The sequence below is a fragment of the Struthio camelus genome, chromosome Z, assembly GCF_040807025.1.
Source record: "Struthio camelus isolate bStrCam1 chromosome Z, bStrCam1.hap1, whole genome shotgun sequence".
In the NCBI taxonomy this organism is placed as follows: Eukaryota; Metazoa; Chordata; class Aves; order Struthioniformes; family Struthionidae; genus Struthio; species Struthio camelus.
The window spans coordinates 12,057,824-12,077,734 of NC_090982.1; the positions used below are offsets into that span (position 1 = coordinate 12,057,824).

Here is a 19,911-nt window from a genome sequence, read left to right on the forward strand (position 1 = left end):
CTTGTATTTGGGAGAGTTGTTTGTTTTGTAGATACTTCTTTTCTGTTCCTTTCCCACATGATTACAAGCCTACTTTACTTTGCCAATAAGCAGTATTTCTTACTTTTCAAAAATTAGCTGATTTCAAGTTGTGTTTGCTAAAATTATTCCCAACTCACGTTCAGTAGTGCAGCTTGATACAGAACATTGTCTTTCAGAAAAAGCATTCATGCTTCACTTAATTTCCACTGGTAGGGGATCTGCCATAGCCACGGTAAGTTATTCCAGTGGTTAAGTAACCTCTCTCTCTCTTCTTTTTTTTTTCCCTCCCTCTTTTTTTTAAGGTTCTAATTTATCTAATATGTCTGAATTTGTCCAGCTTTGTCCAGAAGATATAAAGAGGGGAGGATGTTTATCATTTTTGTTCTTTTATATGCACCCAGAAGAATACCAAATGTATCACCAGCATGCTCTGGAATGAGCGTATGTTTATTTTCCTGCTTATCCAAGAGTCACGTAATCATATTCCTGTAAAAGTGGAAGACATTCTTATCTTCTCTCTGCTTCTGCACTACATTGAGTTGACCTCACTGTGGGATTTTTGTTGCAAGGCCAGCTGAAGCCTGATTTATTAATGTAAACAGTGCCCACTCTGTAGCTTGCCTTTTCATAACCTCGAATGGTCATGCTACAGGCTTCCCTGTACGTCCACTTAACAGCAGAATAAAGATACGAAAGCAACAACTAACAACATTGCAAGCCTTGGAGAAACGTGTGTTCCTCAAACTTCAGAGCCGTTTCCCTGCAAGTGGCTGTCTTTAGTAGCCAGAGCAATTAGTTTCAGGGTCCCTGAGCTAATTGGGAATACAGTCCCAAATGACTCCACTCGGGTAGGGGGGAGAAAAAAAGAAAAAATCCTGGACAAGAAAAAGGCTGAAATAGTCAAAGGGAAAAGTAAAGGTAGAAGGCAGTGGCCTTTCACGCACCAGTAGTATCGTGTTTGGTTGTAGCAAACTTCTCTCCTTTAAACAGCAGAGCGTGTGTTATAGCTGTATAACCTCGACATCTGCATCCAGTTGCTCTTATTTCACTGATGGTAAGGCTTTTGGAAAGGGCAGCCCTATTATTTATTCTTCGGCTGTCCAGCAGCAAACCTTTCTCCCTCGTTCCCTGGGTTTTATGGATGAGATTTCACATCAGGGGAGCTGTTGATATGTATGTACAAGCAGAGATGAAAACTGTACCCCTAGCTGAGACTGAACTAAAAATCAGATGTTTCACCTGGTAGATGCAAGTTTCCTTCACCTTACTACGCTACCTCAGAATGAACACACAGAGTCAGTTTACCTTCAAGGTTTGTCAGGCTGGGCTCGTTATGAGGCTGCACGCATGTGAGAACAGCGTGAATGTGAAATGTCATAAAGTTAGTTTCTGAGAATCCTGTAGTATGATAAGAATTAAGGCAGGTATAAGGATGCTGATACTATACCGTTGAGCACTAGCGTGCCCCAGTAGTGAAATCTGTCATGTTATCAGACGAGTTGCTACTTTGGCTTAGATCCTCTGTGCTCTGTAGATGAAATTGCTTGGTTGAAACTGCTCTAGTGACCTGTGAGGAAATTACTGTATTTACCCCAGCCAGCAGTTTTTGTGGGATGAGGGTAGCAGTGGTTGAGGGTGCTGGGAGATATAATGGCATTTATTTAGGAGTTTTTTATTCGCTCTTTTGAAAGTGAGTATAAGTATTTTCTTACAAAACTGTTGTTGCAACTTGAAAAATTGAAATGTGAAGAGTCCAGGAATGGTATTGTGTAATCTTAATTCAGCCCCTTTGTGCATGTGCATTCTGATATATTTTTAACAGTATGTCCTACTTTTCTTTCCCACAAGATCCCTGCTTTAATCATTCCACATGTCAGATATTGCTCAGGAAATGTGATGGCTGTTCGTTATTTCTTTTTTTTCTGCATGAATATGTAGCTGAATGTCTTCCTATGCACTGCCCAAATTCTGACTCAAGACTGTTTACTTCCTCCTGCTATTTTCTGTGTGCCATTATCCTACTGTGAGTGATTACAAACATTAATGCATTTGTTTCCATGTGAGGTGGGATTACACCCATTTTACAAGTGGGGGGCACAGTCACAGTTGAAAGCCTGCGTTTTTGTGTGTCTGTAGTTATTCCGGAAGCCCCAGTGAAGGGTGTCATAGCTAAGAAGCTACATGTTTTCAACTCTAACATTTGGGTTATTTTTCTGATAATTGCAGAAACGGTAGGCTCTCCTCCACTCTCCCTGCCCCCCATCCCATACTCAGCTTTTAATTTAAGAACAAGAGCAGCAAAGTCCTTCATTGTAAGACTAAAGCTATGCAGAAAATCAGGTCTGGCAGTTACTTTACTGTAGCTATATGTATTGAAAATGAAAGATTACTAGAACATGCCTGGCAGCCTTAACGTAGGTATGGCAACTGCTTTGCTTCCCAGTTTAATTTAATCAGTTTCTCTGGAATCCAGAAGAAAGCCATAAAAAAAGCCTTCTTGTGTATTACTCCAGAAGAAGCTGAACATCTTTAGCTGAGTCTTCTTTCAGCTTACTTATTTGCAGCCAGTCTTTGGTCAGCTTACTTGCTTCCATGCTCTCTGCATTATGAACGTTACTAGCAAAAGCTCAGTTCTAGAACTTCAGTAAAGTCTGAGAGGTGTGAAAAGGCGAAACTTTTCTGATTAGCCTGATTGTTCACTGATCATTCACTGAGCATTTCTGCTAGCCTTTCAGATTTTTCCTGTTCTAAGTTTAAAAGCTCTTTGCTAATCTATGGCTTGAGAGTATATGAGACTTTATTAGCAGCGTATTTTCTTTTGAAGTAAAGAAAACAGATTATGTGTCTATGGCTGAATCTTCAAATTAGTATATTAAAAAATTAAGAAAATTTCAGCTCAAGAAAAATTACCTGGTCACATAAAAGGGTGGTTGAATTCTGAGCGAGGCTTGTGAAACAGAGATGGCAAAAGGCATAGAGCATTTGATTTCTTCAGAGGCTTCTCTTTTTCCTAGGCTTCTCAGAAAGCAGGAGGATTATTCTGCTTTTCCTAGGCTCTTTGGTCTGTAGAGTTATATACTTTTCTCTGTAGACCATGCTTGGGTTTAATTTTTTTATTTTTTAGATATACTGAAATACATTATGGTTTTTGCTGCTTTTATTTGTGGTAAGACCTAACATTTAAATACTATGGTGGCTGAAACACAGAACAACTGATGAAAGCAGTTTTTAGTATGTCCTATAGGTAAATATTTCACTTGGTTTAAACATGTCTTGTGGTGCATGGTAACTGACTTCTTTGTCTTGACTACTTTGTTTGAATATGAATATTTGCAGACATATTATTGATTCTTGTTCTCGCAGGCAGTTGAACTACAAAACAGATTATCTGAAGAATCCAAGAAAGCTGATAAATTAGATTATGAATGCAAACGGCTGAAAGAAAAAGTAGACAGCCTCCAAAAAGAAAAAGATGTAAGTGTCAAGATGTTTTGTTTGGTAGTAGTAAAAACAACTTTATGTCCTTTATTACACAGAATTGTGCTAATCAAAATCAGTTTTCCGCAGCAAGCTTGGAAATTTAAAAGCAAGCTTTTAAATTGGGAAGTCTTTTTCACTTAATTTTCTGATGTTTGTTTTCAAAATCTTTTTTAAACCTAGGGACAGTACAAGAGAGAATAAAGGTGACTGTACGAAAACATATGCAACGTGTTTTTAAAAAGAAAAGCACTCATACGTAGTATCTGGAATTGTTTCTTGGCCATTCACCATGAGAAGGTTAATAAATGCCAAGGGTGATTTTGGTATTTTCTGAAAAACGACTTAAAAGTAGGGTTTTTGCAGTATTGCCCTAGAACTAAACTCGATCTTTTTCCAAGTAACACTCTTTGACACATCACATAACGTGTTTCTCTTTGTGGAGTCATGACTGCTGTAGCAAGAAGTTTAGGAATCTCGTAGAAGGACACATCTTCTGTTGCAGTCCTGCCTTCTTTTATGACAGGTCCTCATTGATCTATCGTCTAGTGCTAACATATACACAGGATGGGTCATCTCTGTCATATGCTGCTAGTGATTTTGAGCTTGTCTGCTCGATCTTCTCTTGCCAAGACTGATCCTTCAGGTTTTTCTTGAATACTCTTGTTTCTCACCAGTTTGCTTCCATCTGACTTTCTTAGGAATCTATATGTCAGTGATTCAAAACAGCTCAAAAAACATCCCCAGCACTTTCAGTTACCAATTTCTCAGGCTTGTTAAAGGTATAAGTGTATCTGTCCATCAGGCAGAATCTTTGTAGGCGTTTCCCTGAACATATCTTCCTGTCCAGTCTTTTCCTAAATTTCCAGCTCTTGAACTTAGATAGCATTTGAACTGAAAATTCTTGGTTGTGCTCTGTTCATTGGTCTTTGATTTCCGTGTTTTATTAAATTGACAGACTAATATGGATACCTGTCCTTGACATCACTTCCTTTTCCCCTTCAGTTCAGAGTGGAATGCTCATAGTAGTTGTGTTCATCATATTGTGCTTTGATTTTCTTTCCTGCTCTGCTCTTTATTTAAAGTTTGTTTCTCCAGTTTATGTTTGACAATGGTAAGGTTGTGTTTGTGGCTTACCTGTTGCTTGGTGGACCATTTCAACTTGCACAAAGGATCTGAATTTCAGGCCATTGTGGCTGGCTGTAGGCTTCTGTTTTGTCACCTGGCAAGTGGTGTGTTTTTTGTGGCAGAGGTTGATGTCAATACATCTTTTTGAATGGTTAGGCTCCTCTGAGAATTAGACTGTAGTTGAAGGAGTCTCTCAGCATTTGTGTTAATAATTCTCCTCCTGTATTTCCTATTCTTTCTCTTCCCCTATTGACACGTTCTAATGTATTATTAATATTGCTTATATTGGGTTGAAAGTTATGTAGTGGTATCCTGTGAATTATATTCCGGAGGCAGCTACTAAAGCCATTTTTTGTCCTTGTGTTTGTTTTGGCAAAGTGCCGTAGCAAGTGTCTGATATCTTTGGCTATCTGGTTTGGTGTGTTGACTGATAAATACTAACACGATTGGGTGAGTTGACTTTTTATGCGGCGTCCAAAAGAAGCCCTAGAGCTTCCTCTGTTCCTTGAAATGTTCTGGCATTTGAGTAATCAACTTGTTGTTTTCTGACAGATAGTATCAGGCTGTAGGATCCTTGCTTTCAGCAGCTGAATTTTGGAGCACTTCTGCTGAGTGGCTATTTTTATTGCAGTGCTAAAACCAGTTTTGTAATACGCGGGGTTTGTGAGATGGCTTTCTGTGCAGACTGAATGCCTGCTTTATCCTGATTGTTCCAGCAGTTGAACCAGTGTCCAACTTACGGGCTTCAAAAATCCAAGAGACGCGCCTCTGTCCCAACTCACCAAAATATTCTTTGCCAAAGTAATCCCAAGTCCTGGATTCATTTAAGCTCACGTATGTCTGAATCAAACTGTTCACAAGATCAGATGCAAGAAGCCACCAGCCAATACAACTCGGCACCTTCAGAGAGCTGAGGTCTGTCCATACTTTTTAGTGACATTGGACACATCCTGATTTTTGGAGCAACCTACAACTTGCCTCTTAAATTGTCATTCTCTCCTCTCATATTTGAGTCTTGAGAACCTTTTGAACTACTCGAAGCTTCCTGTAGTTTCTCGTATTTTGCCGAAGGGGAACTTCTGCCAAATGGGAGCGTATGGGCCTTACGCTGCTGAAGAGCACATCTATCTAGCTTCCAGTATGGTCCAATAATGTTCTTCAGTTCTCTTTGGAGTGAGCCTCACGCAACTGATTTTCTTCCATATCTGACCTGCTTATGAATAGCAAGGCCAGTTGGCACGCATCAGGAGGGGGGAGGTGGAACTGCTTCTTAGATTTGCATTGTTGAAAGAGAGACAAAGTAAAGTTAATGCTATCTGTTTGTTCTGTTGACTGTGTACCTTCCTGGCTTCCTCTTGGCTGAATCTTGTTTTTTTCAGGAGGGAAAAGTAGTCTATAGTCTCTTATCTCCCTTCCCTTTCCCTTGGAACCAACCCCTTGTGAGGGAAAAAGGAGGATGGCTGAGTGGTCCCCATAGATGCCATTTATTCCCTGGCACCAGCGCTTTGTGTCACTGATGTCTTGATTTTGGTAGCTTATAGCCCGATATCTCAAGGAATCAAGTACTCCTAGGGAGTATTTGATCTTTATTCTATTATGGAATAGGTTCAGATGCCTTGATTTGAAAATCATCTCTTGATTTGTGTATAAATTCCTCCTAAGTGCTGATGCTGTGCCTTCTGGCATCTTGCCTAATTTTAAGGATCTGTAGTGCCAAGAGTAATACTAATTCTCTTTCCAATTGCTCAGAGGTTAAGAACAGAAAGAGATTCTTTGAAAGAAACTATTGAAGAACTCCGATGTGTACAAGCGCAGGAAGGTCAACTCACCACTTCAGGTAAAGGACAAATAAGGAGATTAAATGAATCTTTTCTAAAGTTCACAGAGGTCTTCTCGTGTGCATTTAGTATGCCTGTGTTGAAAGGAGAACGCAGCTGAGCTTAGCTTGCTTGCTCAACTGCTTCTGCTTATTCATAACTTTGCAAGCATTTGAGAACGCTTTAAAGTTTCTGATGGACTGAAATTTGTCATGCTTAGTCTCCTCTCCCGTGTGATATTTTCAGAACATGTTTCTGGATTTGGTTTCTGTGTGGTCATGTGCAGTCTCTCTCCAGAGAAAATTGTACAACTTTTCTGACGTGTACATGCAGTTTTTTCATGTATTGCAATTTATTTCCATGTGTTATGAGGAAACAGCTTTGTAGCTTTTATTATTAGAATTGTTAATAATAACTAATTATTAGAAAAACATCACAAAATTATTTCTCTAGAATGGATGAAGGTAGAAATAGTGATTGTTTTCCAAATGAAGTTGTGCTTATCTTTCCTTCTTGATATAGCTTGACTTTGAGTCATTTCACCTTTACTTAAGAACATTACTCTAAAACTGCAGTCTTGTAGAACAAAGTTATTTCTAGTCTTTTAAAAGAAAATGACTAATCTTCTTGCTAAAATTCTTTTTCTTTTCCTGACCCAGGTTTGATGTCCCTCGGAAGCCAGGAACCTTCAGACAGTTTAGCAGCAGAAATTGTTACTCCTGAAATCAAGTAAGCTGATGCGTGCTTTGTTTTACCTAACCTTTAGAGTGTGTCCCTAAATAACAAATTTCATCTTTTTTCCACCATTAGAAAATGTCTGCAGTTATTGTTTATTTTCTCTCCTTTTGGATTTCTACACAACAGTACCCCTCAAGCTTAGGACAAAATGCACTTGGCCTCTCCTGAGTTTTCTGTTGTGCTCCAGAAGGAGAAACAAAAAACCCTTCCCTCTCAAATTGTATCTCTTTTCCTGCTTAGAATTCATATAACTGCAACTTATATACGCGTTAACAGACAAAAATGTTTGTAACAGTGGTGTTGTATGAGGGAAAAACACTAAAATTGTCAAAGTGAAGAGGAGATTTAAATTCCATGTGTTTTATGGCATTAAAAGAGGCATATACTATTAAAAAGAAGGAGAAAAAGAGCTGGAAATCGCTATGGCTTAAGATGCTGCAGGCTGCGTTTAGCCTTACCAGCACGCCTGGTATCACTGTAACTTGCATTAAAGTCATTAAAGGACAGCGACATCTTGGAAATCTGCTAGCTCTTTAGGGTTTTTTTAAATGTGTTTCTCTACGAATATTGATACAGTTATTTCAACACTCGCAAAGTTTAGTTTGGGGTCAAAACTTGTCCTTTTGTGAGTGGTAAAAGGATCTCTCTCTAGCAAGCTGATAATGGGGAAGAACTGAATTGCTGCACGCTGCTGCAAAGAGCCATTCCTTTCAATTTTGGTCTGGAGCAGCAGAGAAGAGTGCTATTTTGAGGCAGTATTATTAGCATGCGGAGTTACTGCATGATGCCTTGCACATGATTTGTAAGAGAGAGAACAGGACCCTAAACACCTTAAATATCTAAATGACACCTTGTAAATGACGGCAGTGAGATTCACTGTCTCTTCGTCTTCAGGAGCTAAAGATGGATTTTAGAGAAGCATACATTCATGCAGACTGTTTGGAGCTGCTAAACATGGCCTCCTCGTCTACTTCATAGTCGCGGATGGTAGCAGTGGCTGCTGTGAGGCTGGTACTTCCTGCTCTGGAGGTCTGGACTGCTGCTTCTGCTGATGAAGTAGGAAGGCTGCAGGAGGCAGCCTACCCATAGGAATAGCTGCTGCGGCTCTCCTGTCATCTCCGTGTTGACAGAGCTTAGGTCTCTGAACTGACTGAATTAGCAAAGGGAGAATCTGTGTATTCAAAGTGGATTTTCTGCTCAGCTGACTTTTTCTGTCTTACAGAGAAAAGGGGCAGACTTGTGAGAATTTCAAGAGGCACTCAAGATTCACTCTGTGGGCTGTCAGTTGAACTGGGGTCTAAATATACAAGTCAAGTGACATGAGGAGAAACAGGCCAACAGAGGGGAAGTGACTTGCCCGAGTTCATGCAGTTGTTCAGTGACAACTGAGATTACAACCTCCCTTCATACTTGACACCTATCTCTTTGTCGTACTTACCAGTTTGTCTGAGATCTATACGACCATTCAGGCAACTTTCTTCTGTTGTGCTTTCTACAATTACATCTCTCCTAAGCAGGTCTGAATTTGGGCATCTTAGAGATACGATTGTTTCACCTTTCTCTCTCAAAGAAGTAAAGATGATCTTTACATTATCTTTACACCTCCTGCGGTCAACTGTTTTCTTCTTTATAGAAATTAGCGTACTTTTTCTAGCAAATAGTATTTCTGTTTTTAGGGAGAAACTCATTCGCCTTCAGCATGAGAATAAGATGTTAAAGCTGAACCAGGAAGGTTCTGACAATGAAAAGATCGCCTTGTTGCAGAGCCTGCTTGATGATGCAAATTTACGGAAGAATGAACTGGAGACAGAGAACAGGTAAGGGGATATTCTCCTCTATTCCAATGACTCTTTAACAGTGCCATACACTTCTGACTGGAGGAGACTGTGGTCAGGTTAAAGTTCCTCCTGTTTTTTTGTTTTTTTTTTAAAGTGACTAGCCCCTGTAAGAATAGTTCAGCCAGGCTGTTGGGCTACTTAGCCTTTCAGTGCAGTTTCAATATCGGGAGCCTGAAGGGCTGAAGAGTTCTATAAGGGATTCCAAGTGAAAGGATGCAGAGGGTCCCAGCAGGTACCATGCATTTCTTCAGATTCTCCTTCTGCAAACTGAGTATAATGAAGAGACTATCACATACCTTCCTACTATGCATTTGTTCCCTGTGCATTCTCCCCTCGTCTCTTGTGTTTCCTCTTTTTGTTCTTCAGAAGTATTTTGACAGGGATTAGAGCTGCCGTCAAGATGATTCAGCTTTTGTAAAAATGCGTATTTTATGAAAGTTCAAGATGATATAAATTTTCTCATGATTTTAACTTCTGAATATTCTCACACTGTTGCAGGCAGTAGCTTTTAACTGTCTTGCTACATCTACAAAATGCTATGACGAGTAAGAACAGTTTCAGCACGTAAGTTCGGGTGCAGCTGTACTATCTACTCTCTGTACTGTCGGAAAGAGGTTGGCATCTGCTGCTGCTAGCCTGCCGTTTGTGGTCTTTCAGTAGACAAGCTGACACAAATATAGTTACTTGGACACACGCTGCTTCATCAAAAGCAGAAAAAAGGTTTTCCACCTCCAACTTTGAAAAAAAGTACCTGAGTTCCCAATTAAGGATCATCAGCATCATGGGCATGGTCAGGCAGGAATCCTACCGTGTTTGACAGCACTGGTGACTAGCAGTTTTCCAGTACATCAAGAAACTGGTTTTGTGTTAAAATGGCAGAAGGATCTGGTGTATCTGGTATATCTGTTTTTGTGCAATAATTGACAGTGTTAATGTTCATAAATGTGTGTCGAACCCATGAAGGTAGGCAGACTGAAAGATGTAAAAATCCACCTCACACAGTAAACAGAAGCAGCCGTGTGTCCTCTAGAATGTATCCTCAGACCTTCTGGTACCAAAACTCAAGTCTATAATACAGCTAACTTACAATATTAAGACTGTTGTAACAAATTAATATTTTCTTAAAAGATTAGAGTTGGGACTTGTCACTTAACCTGAAGATACTGGGTCTCCTGGAATAAAATGGTTCATTTTCTGTTTAGATTTAACCTATATAGAAACCTTATAACTTCCCTTATGCTAATCCTTTTTTGTGGAAGGGAGAAGGAAGATGAGAGGACAGGATTTGATTGGTTCTGTAAGTACTTTGGCAGCAAAAGGAAAGGAAAAAGTGGATCCAGTGCTTAATCAAACAGGGACCTAGTGACAAAGGATATGGGAAAGGCGGAGGTTCAGTGCTTTTTTTTTTTGGTCTCAGTTTTCACTGGAAATGTCTGTCCTCTCGGGTCACAGAGCGTATTGACCGAGTCTATGAGAATGGAGCTTTACCTGCTATAAAGGAAGATACAGTTAAGGAGTACTCAAGCCAGTGGGTATATATATGTCTATGGGACCAGATAGGAAGCGTTCTAGGGTGCTAAGGGATCTGGCTGTTATCATTGCAAGGCTTGCTGTGTATCATTTTTGAAAGGTCATGGTGATTAGGAAAGGTTCCAGATGCCTGAAAAAAGGCAAATGCCACACTCACTTTCAGGAAGGCCAAGAAAGAGGGTCCGGGGAACTACAGACTGGTAGTCTGACGAGGCTGACTAAGATGGTCAGCCTCATCTTAGTCCCTGGGAAGCTCATGAGGCAGATTCTCCTGGAATCTTTTTGAAGGACAAGAAGGTAATTGGAAACAGCCAACATAGATTTACCCAAGGCAAATCAAACCCGACTAACCTGTTTGTCTTCTACAATGAGATGACTGGCTGTGTGAAGAAGGGGAGAGCAGTGGATGTTGCTTACCTTAGCTTTGGTGAGGCCTTTGGCGTGGTCCACCGTGGTATCTTTATAGCTGAAATGGTCAGCTATGGACTGAATAAGTGGATGTAAGATGGGTGAGAAATCGGTTGGACTTTTGGGCTTAAAGGGTCGTCGTCAGCGGTACAATGTCCAAATGGCAGCTGATTCCTCAGGAGTCAACAGCAGGATTGTTACTGTACCTCATGTTTATTACCAACTTGAATGATGGGAGGGAGTGCATCCTCTGCAAGTTTGAGGATGATACCAGGCCGTGGCAGTGGTCAATATGCTCACAGGGAGAGCTGCTATTCAGAGGGGCCTCAACAGTCTGAGAAATGGACTGACAGGAACATCCTGGAGCTCAGCATAGGCAAATGTCAAGCCCTTCTCGTGGGTGGAAGGAGCCCAGCAATGGTGCAGGCTGGGGCCAGCAGGTGGGAAGCCGCTCCGTGGCAAAAGCCCTGGGAGTCCTGGTGGGCAGCGAATGGGAGTGTGTCAGCCAGGAGCCCTGTAGCCCCAGACAGCTGTTGGAGGGAAGTGATTCTTTCCCTCTTGTCAGTGCTTGTGAGACTGCATCTGGATGCAGCATGCGGTTTTGGGCTCCCCAGTACAAGACAGGATTAACATACTGAAGTAAGTCCAGCAGAAGGCTACTAAGATAATGAAATTCTGGAGCATGTGACATGCAGGAAGAAGCTGAGAGAACTGGATTTGGCCTTAAGAAGAGACAAGAATAGGAAGGTGTAAAGAAGACAGAGCCAGACTCCTCTGAGATGGATACTGGAAGGACAGGAGGCAGAAGACATAAGCTGGAGCATGGAAAATTCTGACTGAACATAAGAGGAAAAAAAAATTCCCCAGAAGGGTGTCCAGCTGCTGGAAGAGAGGCCCTCCTCTCAAGCCTTGACTGGACACGGTTCTGAGCAACCTGCTCTAGCTGGACATGTTTTAGTAGGTGGTGGACTAGATGACCCTCAGTGGTCCCTCCCAGCCTGTGAATTTCTGTGATTCTGTGGTTGTGTAAAAGCAATAAGCTAGTAGAAATTTCTGTTGCATCTATGTAGAAGTAATTTCTTGCCATACCTACATCTACCTTAGTTGTCTTGGAAAAGTTTCAGAATATTCTGGGAGACTACACTCTATTATCCCTGAAACTGCTGCATGCTTTAACTACTGTGGTAAATTTTCAGTGAATAAAACAGAGTTCCATATCTTATATAGATTACCTGAAAAGATGGTTCTGAAAGTCTCAGGATTTATCTTGCGGCTGTTTTTTTTTTTTTTTTTTTTCTGAAAAATGGGATGATATCTGTTTTTTAGGTTGGTAAATCAGAGACTTCTAGAAGTACAATCCCAGGTTGAAGAACTACAAAAATCTTTGCAGGATCAAGGTTCAAAAGCTGAAGATGTAAGTAGAAATGTGCATCAAACTTGCATTCAGGTAGTTATCATTATTCAAACATTCCGCTTTATGTAACACTTTCTGCTTGTTGTGAAGAAATATGGAGAAGGAGATTTCCAATAGTTTTCCATATTCACTATTAGGGCCTTAACATTGAATTATATTTGTCTAAATAAGACATGTGACATAAGACATTTGTCATAAAAATATATATATATATATAAAAATGTCCTATGTAGAGAAGGAATCAAATAGGTTTCATTTGATTCAATATGACTTTCCAGCAGGGAGTTCAGCATTATTATAATTCCTTTACTATAACAGAGACTTCTACAGGGAATTACAAACATATTAATTCTCCATGTTAGAATAAATTATCTTAAGTTACTTTTGTTTTACTTTTTCTTGATGGAAGTAAAAGCCTTTCCTGCCAATGGAAGCCCCCTAATTGCTGATATAAATGTATTAATGCAAGAAGCATGCAAGTCAAAACTAAAAACGTCAAGTGATGGATCCCTTAGTGTAACATATTCTAAATATGAAAATATAGACTGTGGCAGAGTTAGTGTTGAAAAACAACTTTCAGTCTTCCACTCAAAAATTGCTTTTGCTATTTCATGCATTTGAGAGAAGCAGCTCTAGAACTTTCTTGGAAGTGGTGATTTGGGGGAAGGTGCATCCACGCTGTACGTTCACAGTCTGATTGCATTTCCTTGTTAATTGGCAACAGGTTGTAGTATATTGCTTTCTATTTTTGTGTTTTTATTTTAACTAATTTGGATGAAACAATAAAAGTTTTTGTTAGCTGCTTATTTTCGTTTAAGAGTGTATTTAATTTAATTTAATTTATCCTTTTCATTCCTAGATTAAACTATATGAAAGTAAACCTCCTTGTAGGGCTCCAGTGAGAATATTTTTCGAAGTAACTTAGAAATCATTTTTAAAAAGGTCCATACTATTATGTGAGTCTAAGATATTCTTTGGTGTCTTGATTATAGGTCATTTCAAATTTATCAGGGTGAGTAAGAATGTGAAAATTATTCTCAGATCCTAAGTGTGTAAACACAGCTTTATTTATTACAGTTTTAATTCCCTCCCTTTTGGAGGCTTTGGTTTGGACAGCAGTTTAGGTTATGTCTTGCAGTGCGCTCAGTGAGGTTGGTTACAGCCTGTGTAGGCATAATCTGAGGTAGTTCTGCTAACAGCAGAATACAACCCATCACGACCCCGTGGAGTTGCACGACTTGTTGCGTGTATGAGGCAGGCCTGCTGAAGCAGAGCAAAAGTTTATGGTGTGAGAGCTGCATTCCTGGCTTCTGTGTAGGTCTGACCATGGCCTATCTTGTAGAGTTTGGTGTATAGGTCTGCACTTACTCTTACAGAAGCAGAAGCGTAGCATCACAGAATACTTAAGGTTGGAGAGACCTCTGGAGGTATGGACAACTCATCCACACACAAAGCAGGGCCAGCCTCAAAGTTAAACCCAGCTTTGAGGGCACACTGAGTTGTGTTGGTTCATCCTGTGTTATCCTTAAGCTATCCTTAGAAAAAGAACAATCCTTTAGAAACATGGGTAAAAGGATAAGGAAGGACATAGCATGCAGTTCACTGATAACTTCGAGTATGTTTCTTCCAGTTCTCAACTTTCCAAAACAGTGCAATAAAATTCTTATTTTGGTACATTTACAATGGAAGCATGATCAGCCTGGAAACCTGAAGTTTCCTTTTGTATTCAGTCCAGAAGGGTGTGATGAGGGTTTGGCAGGGGTGGGAGGGAGTTGTTTTATTTATTTATTTTCTATGTTGAAATAGTTTTTAAGATTGCACAAAAAGCATATCTCAGCCCAGGAAGTACCGCTGGAAATTAAGTACTTATAGTGCTTGCCAAGACCCAAATGGGGAAGCTGTTTTAGTTTCTGTACTGAAGTTGAAGGAGTTAGGAAGCCAAAGTTAGGTCTGGAGTGGGTACTGACACATCATGTTGGGATGCGTGCTTAGTCCATCCTGGGTGTTGCAGGGAGAGGCTGCCCCCAACGATTCTGTCGACTCCCGACGACAGAATTGAGTCAGTTACGGATGATATGGGCAGAAGAGCAGGTTTGATGCATTGTCCATCTCTAGGATGCAGTGATCAGGTGCAGGACTGTTCAGCAGGTAGCCCTGAACAGCCTTGGTGACATCATTTGTATACCTTATTATCCCTGTCCCCATTTCCTGACTCTCCCTTTCTCCATCCTTGTTCTCCCTTTCTTGGCCCTACTACCTTCCCAAACGAACAATCCAACCTTAAGTATGTCTTCCCCTATTGGACCCAGTCTAAATGCATCTGCACCCAAAGCTGGTATCTCCCACGGTTACGTTGGCAATGTTGGCTTTATATGTTATTACTGATACACAGTTACTAGGTCCTGTGGATTTGGTTAGCATCCGTTCCCTGAAAGTTCCCAGATACTCTCTGTGTCTGTTCACAGTTACCTAGGAAGTTCAGTCACTTCGCGCGTAACTCTTAGCTGCCTGTGAAATCTGGCCATCCCTCGTGGCTGCTGTCTGTAACTTTCGTTTGCTTCTCACGCTGTTACCTGTCACATCCACCAGTTTTGAGATGTCACGTGCAGTAGTTTCTCACATCCCGTTCATTTAGCCCAACCTCAGGACAGAGCTTGGCCTTAATATGCAGAGCAAAACCAAAATTTGTCCCCCCTAAAAGGTTATAAACCTCTTTCTTTAATGTGCGTAAGCATGCAATAAATTTCCAGCAAAAAGTCTTTTTTCCCTCTTTTTTTTTTGATATATGGGAAAGATAGCAAATAAATATTGGAGAGGATATCTATTTTCTAAAATCACCCGATAAATATTTTTTCTGGGGTTTCATAAGTGGAATTGTTTAACATTTGCAAGAAAAAAGCAAAGTAGCTGTTTTATGCTTGCTAGTTTTTACAGTTTTATTATAGAAATGTTCTTTTATTATAAATGAACAGAACCTTTGAATAAAGTTAAGTGTGAAGCTAGCTCAAAATTAGATAAAACTTTTAATTTTATTTGTTTGTTTGTTTTTAAGCTATATTCTTCCTGTTCAAGAACAGCTTCTATAGGAATTAGTTGTTATGCACAAAAGGTCCAGAAATCTGACTCTGAGGCTATGACTTTAAAAAAAAATAAATAAATAAAAGCCTGTTTTTAAAGTAATTCACTGTTATTTCTTTGAATTTATGTATCTTGCTACATGCATAGGCAGGATGTTTGTGTGGGTAAAGTGTGTGTGTAAGTCACAGGATCTGTGCCCTAAGGAGCCTGACTTCGTTAAAGGACAGAATATGACCATAGGACATTGAAAGCACCTTTTGCCTTATCTTTTACCTGGGTAAACTCTGTCCCATTTCTTTAAATTGTTTGCACTGTGAATCTTTGTTGGTTTCTTGTCCATGAGAACATTTGATCTGTCTATATGGAAGGGAGAAGTCCTGGTAGTATGCAACTAACATGAGCATATGCCAGTGGAAACAGTTTTGGCAAGGGGTCATTCATGTCCCTACTGAAATAAGCCCGAGTGCAATGCAAAGCCCCAAACCAAAAGCTGAGGTCACTTTTCACTTTCTTAAAATCCCTAGGAAAATGGCACTGCAGCCAACCTTTTCCTTCCTTAACTAAATCAATAAATAGTCCCTTAAGGGATCACGCGTAAGTGACCTTGTGGATTTAAACACTCTGTTGGACAGAAAGATGCATACAACCATTTATCGGTATGGAAGAGGTGGTATCGCTGCCGTTCTTCGGAGGGCTGGAAAAGAGAAAGCCAAATGGCCAAAACCTTCAGATCCTTAGCTGCTCTAAATTTTTGTGTCTCTGAAGTCAGTGGAGTCCCATTGGTGTACTTTTCCTGCTCTCCGCTGCCTCTTTATAGTGCAGTAAGAAAATGCAGCTTTGAAGTAATCAAAGGGCATGACACAAGAATGTGATCAAAGACAGTATTTTGAAGTATTTATGCTACAACAAAGCTAAAGGCTTTTGGGGGGGCTGCACACTCAAATTGGCTGTATGTTTGACCCGGTGTTGGAAGAGTATTGGCAGGAAAAGCAGTGAAGTCGCTTTGATTTTTATCTTGTATTGTGGTAGCATTTTGGAGCATCAGTCACATGCTAGAGCCCCACTGTGATTGGTACTGGATAAAAACAAAACAAAAAGGCTGTCTCTGACTTAAATAGTCTGCGTTTGTATTTAATCCGTGTGAAAATACCACGATTCACAATCACTCCACCAAAATCTATGCATCTCCTCATGTTGGTTGTAGCCCCGTGGACTGCGTATTTTCTTCCGTTTTGTTACTAGTGTGACTTTTGTTTTAAAATGACTTTTCAAAACAGCACTTGCTCTCCTTTGAATTCATGGTTTCAATAAATGATTTACCAATGTGCTTTTTTCCTATTGTTATATCTTTGTTTTTAGTGAAACGTTTTAGAAAATGTTACAGGATGAAACTGCTGATGAGAACAGAGGAGAAAAACGTGCATGTTTGAAAAAACGCATAGCTTTAACTTTTTCTGTTCATGAGTAACTAAATATTTCTTCTGTTGGCTGCTGTTTTGCTTTGTACTAATGTCATCTCTGTTTCTTGGCATGGGCTTCTGCTCAAGGCTATTGTGAGTATGGCTTTCTATTTACTTAACACTACATTAAGTTTATAGACATGGATTTTGCTTTTTGAAAGACGCTCACTGTGTGCAAAGTGAGTTTAGGATTAAACTAAAATTTTCTTTGAAGATTATATTTAAAGAGCTTATCCAAATGTGATTTAACCAAAAAGTGGAACACTGTAAGTTGTATGATATTTACGTGCCTGTAAACAAACACTAAAGGAGGAAACAGGGAAAGTAGAGCAGTTGAGACTAACATTTCTGCCATGCTCCAGTCAGTGACACCCTACTCCTGCTAATTTCTATGAGGACAGGAACTTCCTTCAAGTAAGTCTCTGTGCACATTGCTTTGCTACATTGGTAGGACAGCTCTTCCAGCAAATTTTATTGCACTTTCTAATTTCCAATACATTTGTTGAGTCTAATCTACAGAAGTACTGAATCCTGAAGACATGAAAACAACTGCCATAGAATTTTGTCATTTACAGTCTTTCCTGGGAACTGATCCGGTTCCCAGGAAAATATTTGTAAATTTATAAAGCATTCTAATTTCAGGAAAGTTACCTAGCTATCAAAGGAAGAATAGCTACCACAGAGGATGGCTTTTAATTATGATCTAGGGCTCTTAATTATGATCTAGAACTGAGTGAAGTAAAAGAGTTGAATTTTGATTACTGTTGTCAAAATTATATGTTTAAATTAACTGAGATCATATTAAAGCTCCACAGTGTATTAAAATGACACATTTAACTTTCTGTTTTAGTCAGTTCTTCTGAAAAAGAAACTAGAAGAACATCTGTAAGTATTTTGTCTGTCTGTCTTTGTTTACCATATGAAATGATTTGTTTTTCCGTATGGAAGCAGATGCTTAAGCATTGACAGCAGTGGGAGGGCAGACACTCAATAATACATCTAGAAGATATATATATATATACATATATATATATATATATAAAGAGAAATGTAGACAGTACAGGAATATCAGGGGATTTGTTATTTGTTATTTTCTTTTAGAGAAAACCTTTACCCAAGTAGAAGGAGCTGTGAACGAACCATCGTTTTGTGGTGGTTAGAAAACTTTACTTAATGTCATGTAAATCCTTATTCCAGAGGAATAACTCATTTTGCTCTGAGGAAACTATTTAGATGTAAACCAAATTTACCTTTTTACCTTGTAGTATATATTGTGGCATAAAAGATAGCGTTTTAGTTAGTGTTTCAATTTTGTTCTGCTTTTAATTTTGCAGTTTACTAAACGAGTAGCCTTGTTCACTTATTACCTAGCTTACCAAAATATGTGTAGTTTCTGTTGCATAGGGGTTAAGCCAGGCTTCCTTAATGTAATCTCTGTTACCAGTGTTCATTGCAAGCATGCGTTGTACAATTTACTGTAAGTTCTAAAATAGGTTTATAATTCTGGGCTGAGAATGAAGCTGTTTGTTGTTACAATTATTCAAATACCATAACACTTTTTTTGTTTATTTTACAAACATTTGCATGGTGGCATTGATCCACCTGTCATTTCTCCTCGAACCCTACAGCCAAAAGTCAATCATGCTGACTGTCTGAGGGGTATTTTCTGCCACGTAATTTTCATTCAGACACAGTAAGAATATTGAGAAAACAATATATGCTTTTGTGGTTTGTAACAGTGAGAAGCTCCATGAAGCTAACAATGAGCTACAGAAGAAACGAGCTATTATTGAGGACTTGGAACCAAGATGTAATAACAGTTGTGAGTTTACTGATACATGCTCCATTTCTTTTCATTGTCTAGTAATTCATATGCAGGTCATCAAGGTCTTTTACTCTAATATCTATAGAAGGTGTAAAACAAACAAAACGTACATTTTAAATGGCATTAACAGTGTGTTAATTTTTCTGGACGTTATGGAAACCAAATAGATACTTTTTAATTCTTGAAGCGTAGTAGATCGTGTTTTAGAGCCCGCTATAGTAAGAAATGACAGTGGCCGTAGAAGTACTGAGTCAGTGTTGTTCATCACCAGTCATTTAACCTTAGCTGTTAAGAACTCTGTCATGTTTCCTGATACCCTATTTTAAGAAACCCTTGCTGCCACCTCCAGGTTATTTTTATTCCCAGTATATATATTACTTCAGTATGTTTTCAGATTGCAGAGTGATCATTGTTGCAACTCGAGAAAATTTTTTTTGACGTAGGTCTATGAGAATGTAGAGTTTCTGCCAATAGGTCAGATCACAGCCACGCACCAGCATCCAGTTGCAAATGGCTGATGGGTACGTTATATCGTTGATTCTGCCTATATCCTGAGAAACAGTGAAGGAGATAGGTAGTTGTTTGTCAAGCCTACTTATTACCAAAAAACCCAAATACTTGATGCCAGTGTAGCTTATTTGATTAATATCAAAGCAATTTTATTCATGCAAAAGTCTGGGAAGATTGTAATACCACTTTAGAATTCATTATGTAAATTCTAGATCCAAAAAGAGTTTTCGTTAGCGCTGAGTTACAACCACAGAACATATTATAAAATTTCACTTCTTAAAAATGTTAGAACTCTTGGAGGTGAAGTTCAGGGACTTCATGAAGAACCCTGGCTAAGAACCAACCCTGTAACCGTTTCAGACTTGATATGCCTGAATATGAGAGCATTTAACAGCAGTTAGTTCTGAGTCCCTGACTAGGACATGTTAAGGCTTCTGTACCTCCTTTACGGGAATTACAAGCTGCTTTTTTAAAAATCGAGGTCTGAGCTTTTGTCTCGATAGGATAAAAGTATTTGTGCCTCTAGCTGTACCTTGAGCAATGCAAAATGAAGGTGATGCATTCTAACGTTGTCTGAGAACCAGGCATCAGTTGTTATGTGCTCTTTGATCCAGGATGATGAAATCGATCTTCTTCTGAGATCTGAGATGATGTGTAGTTTGTACAA

At 39.4% G+C, this 19,911-nt stretch overlaps 1 protein-coding gene across 3 annotated transcripts in view; it reads left to right on the forward strand.

Annotated features, from left to right (window-relative positions):
* The window catches only part of HOOK3 (hook microtubule tethering protein 3), a 93,778-nt gene that overhangs the window by 54,677 nt on the left and 19,190 nt on the right, over window positions 1-19,911 (forward strand). For all 3 annotated transcript variants that reach the window (XM_068929072.1, XM_068929071.1, XM_068929073.1), the window contains 7 exons: window positions 3,385-3,495; window positions 6,376-6,463; window positions 7,103-7,172; window positions 8,858-8,998; window positions 12,284-12,371; window positions 17,760-17,794; window positions 18,649-18,731. In XM_068929072.1, the coding sequence (XP_068785173.1) occupies window positions 3,385-3,495; window positions 6,376-6,463; window positions 7,103-7,172; window positions 8,858-8,998; window positions 12,284-12,371; window positions 17,760-17,794; window positions 18,649-18,731 (616 nt within the window). The remainder of the gene's footprint in view (window positions 1-3,384; window positions 3,496-6,375; window positions 6,464-7,102; window positions 7,173-8,857; window positions 8,999-12,283; window positions 12,372-17,759; window positions 17,795-18,648; window positions 18,732-19,911) is intronic.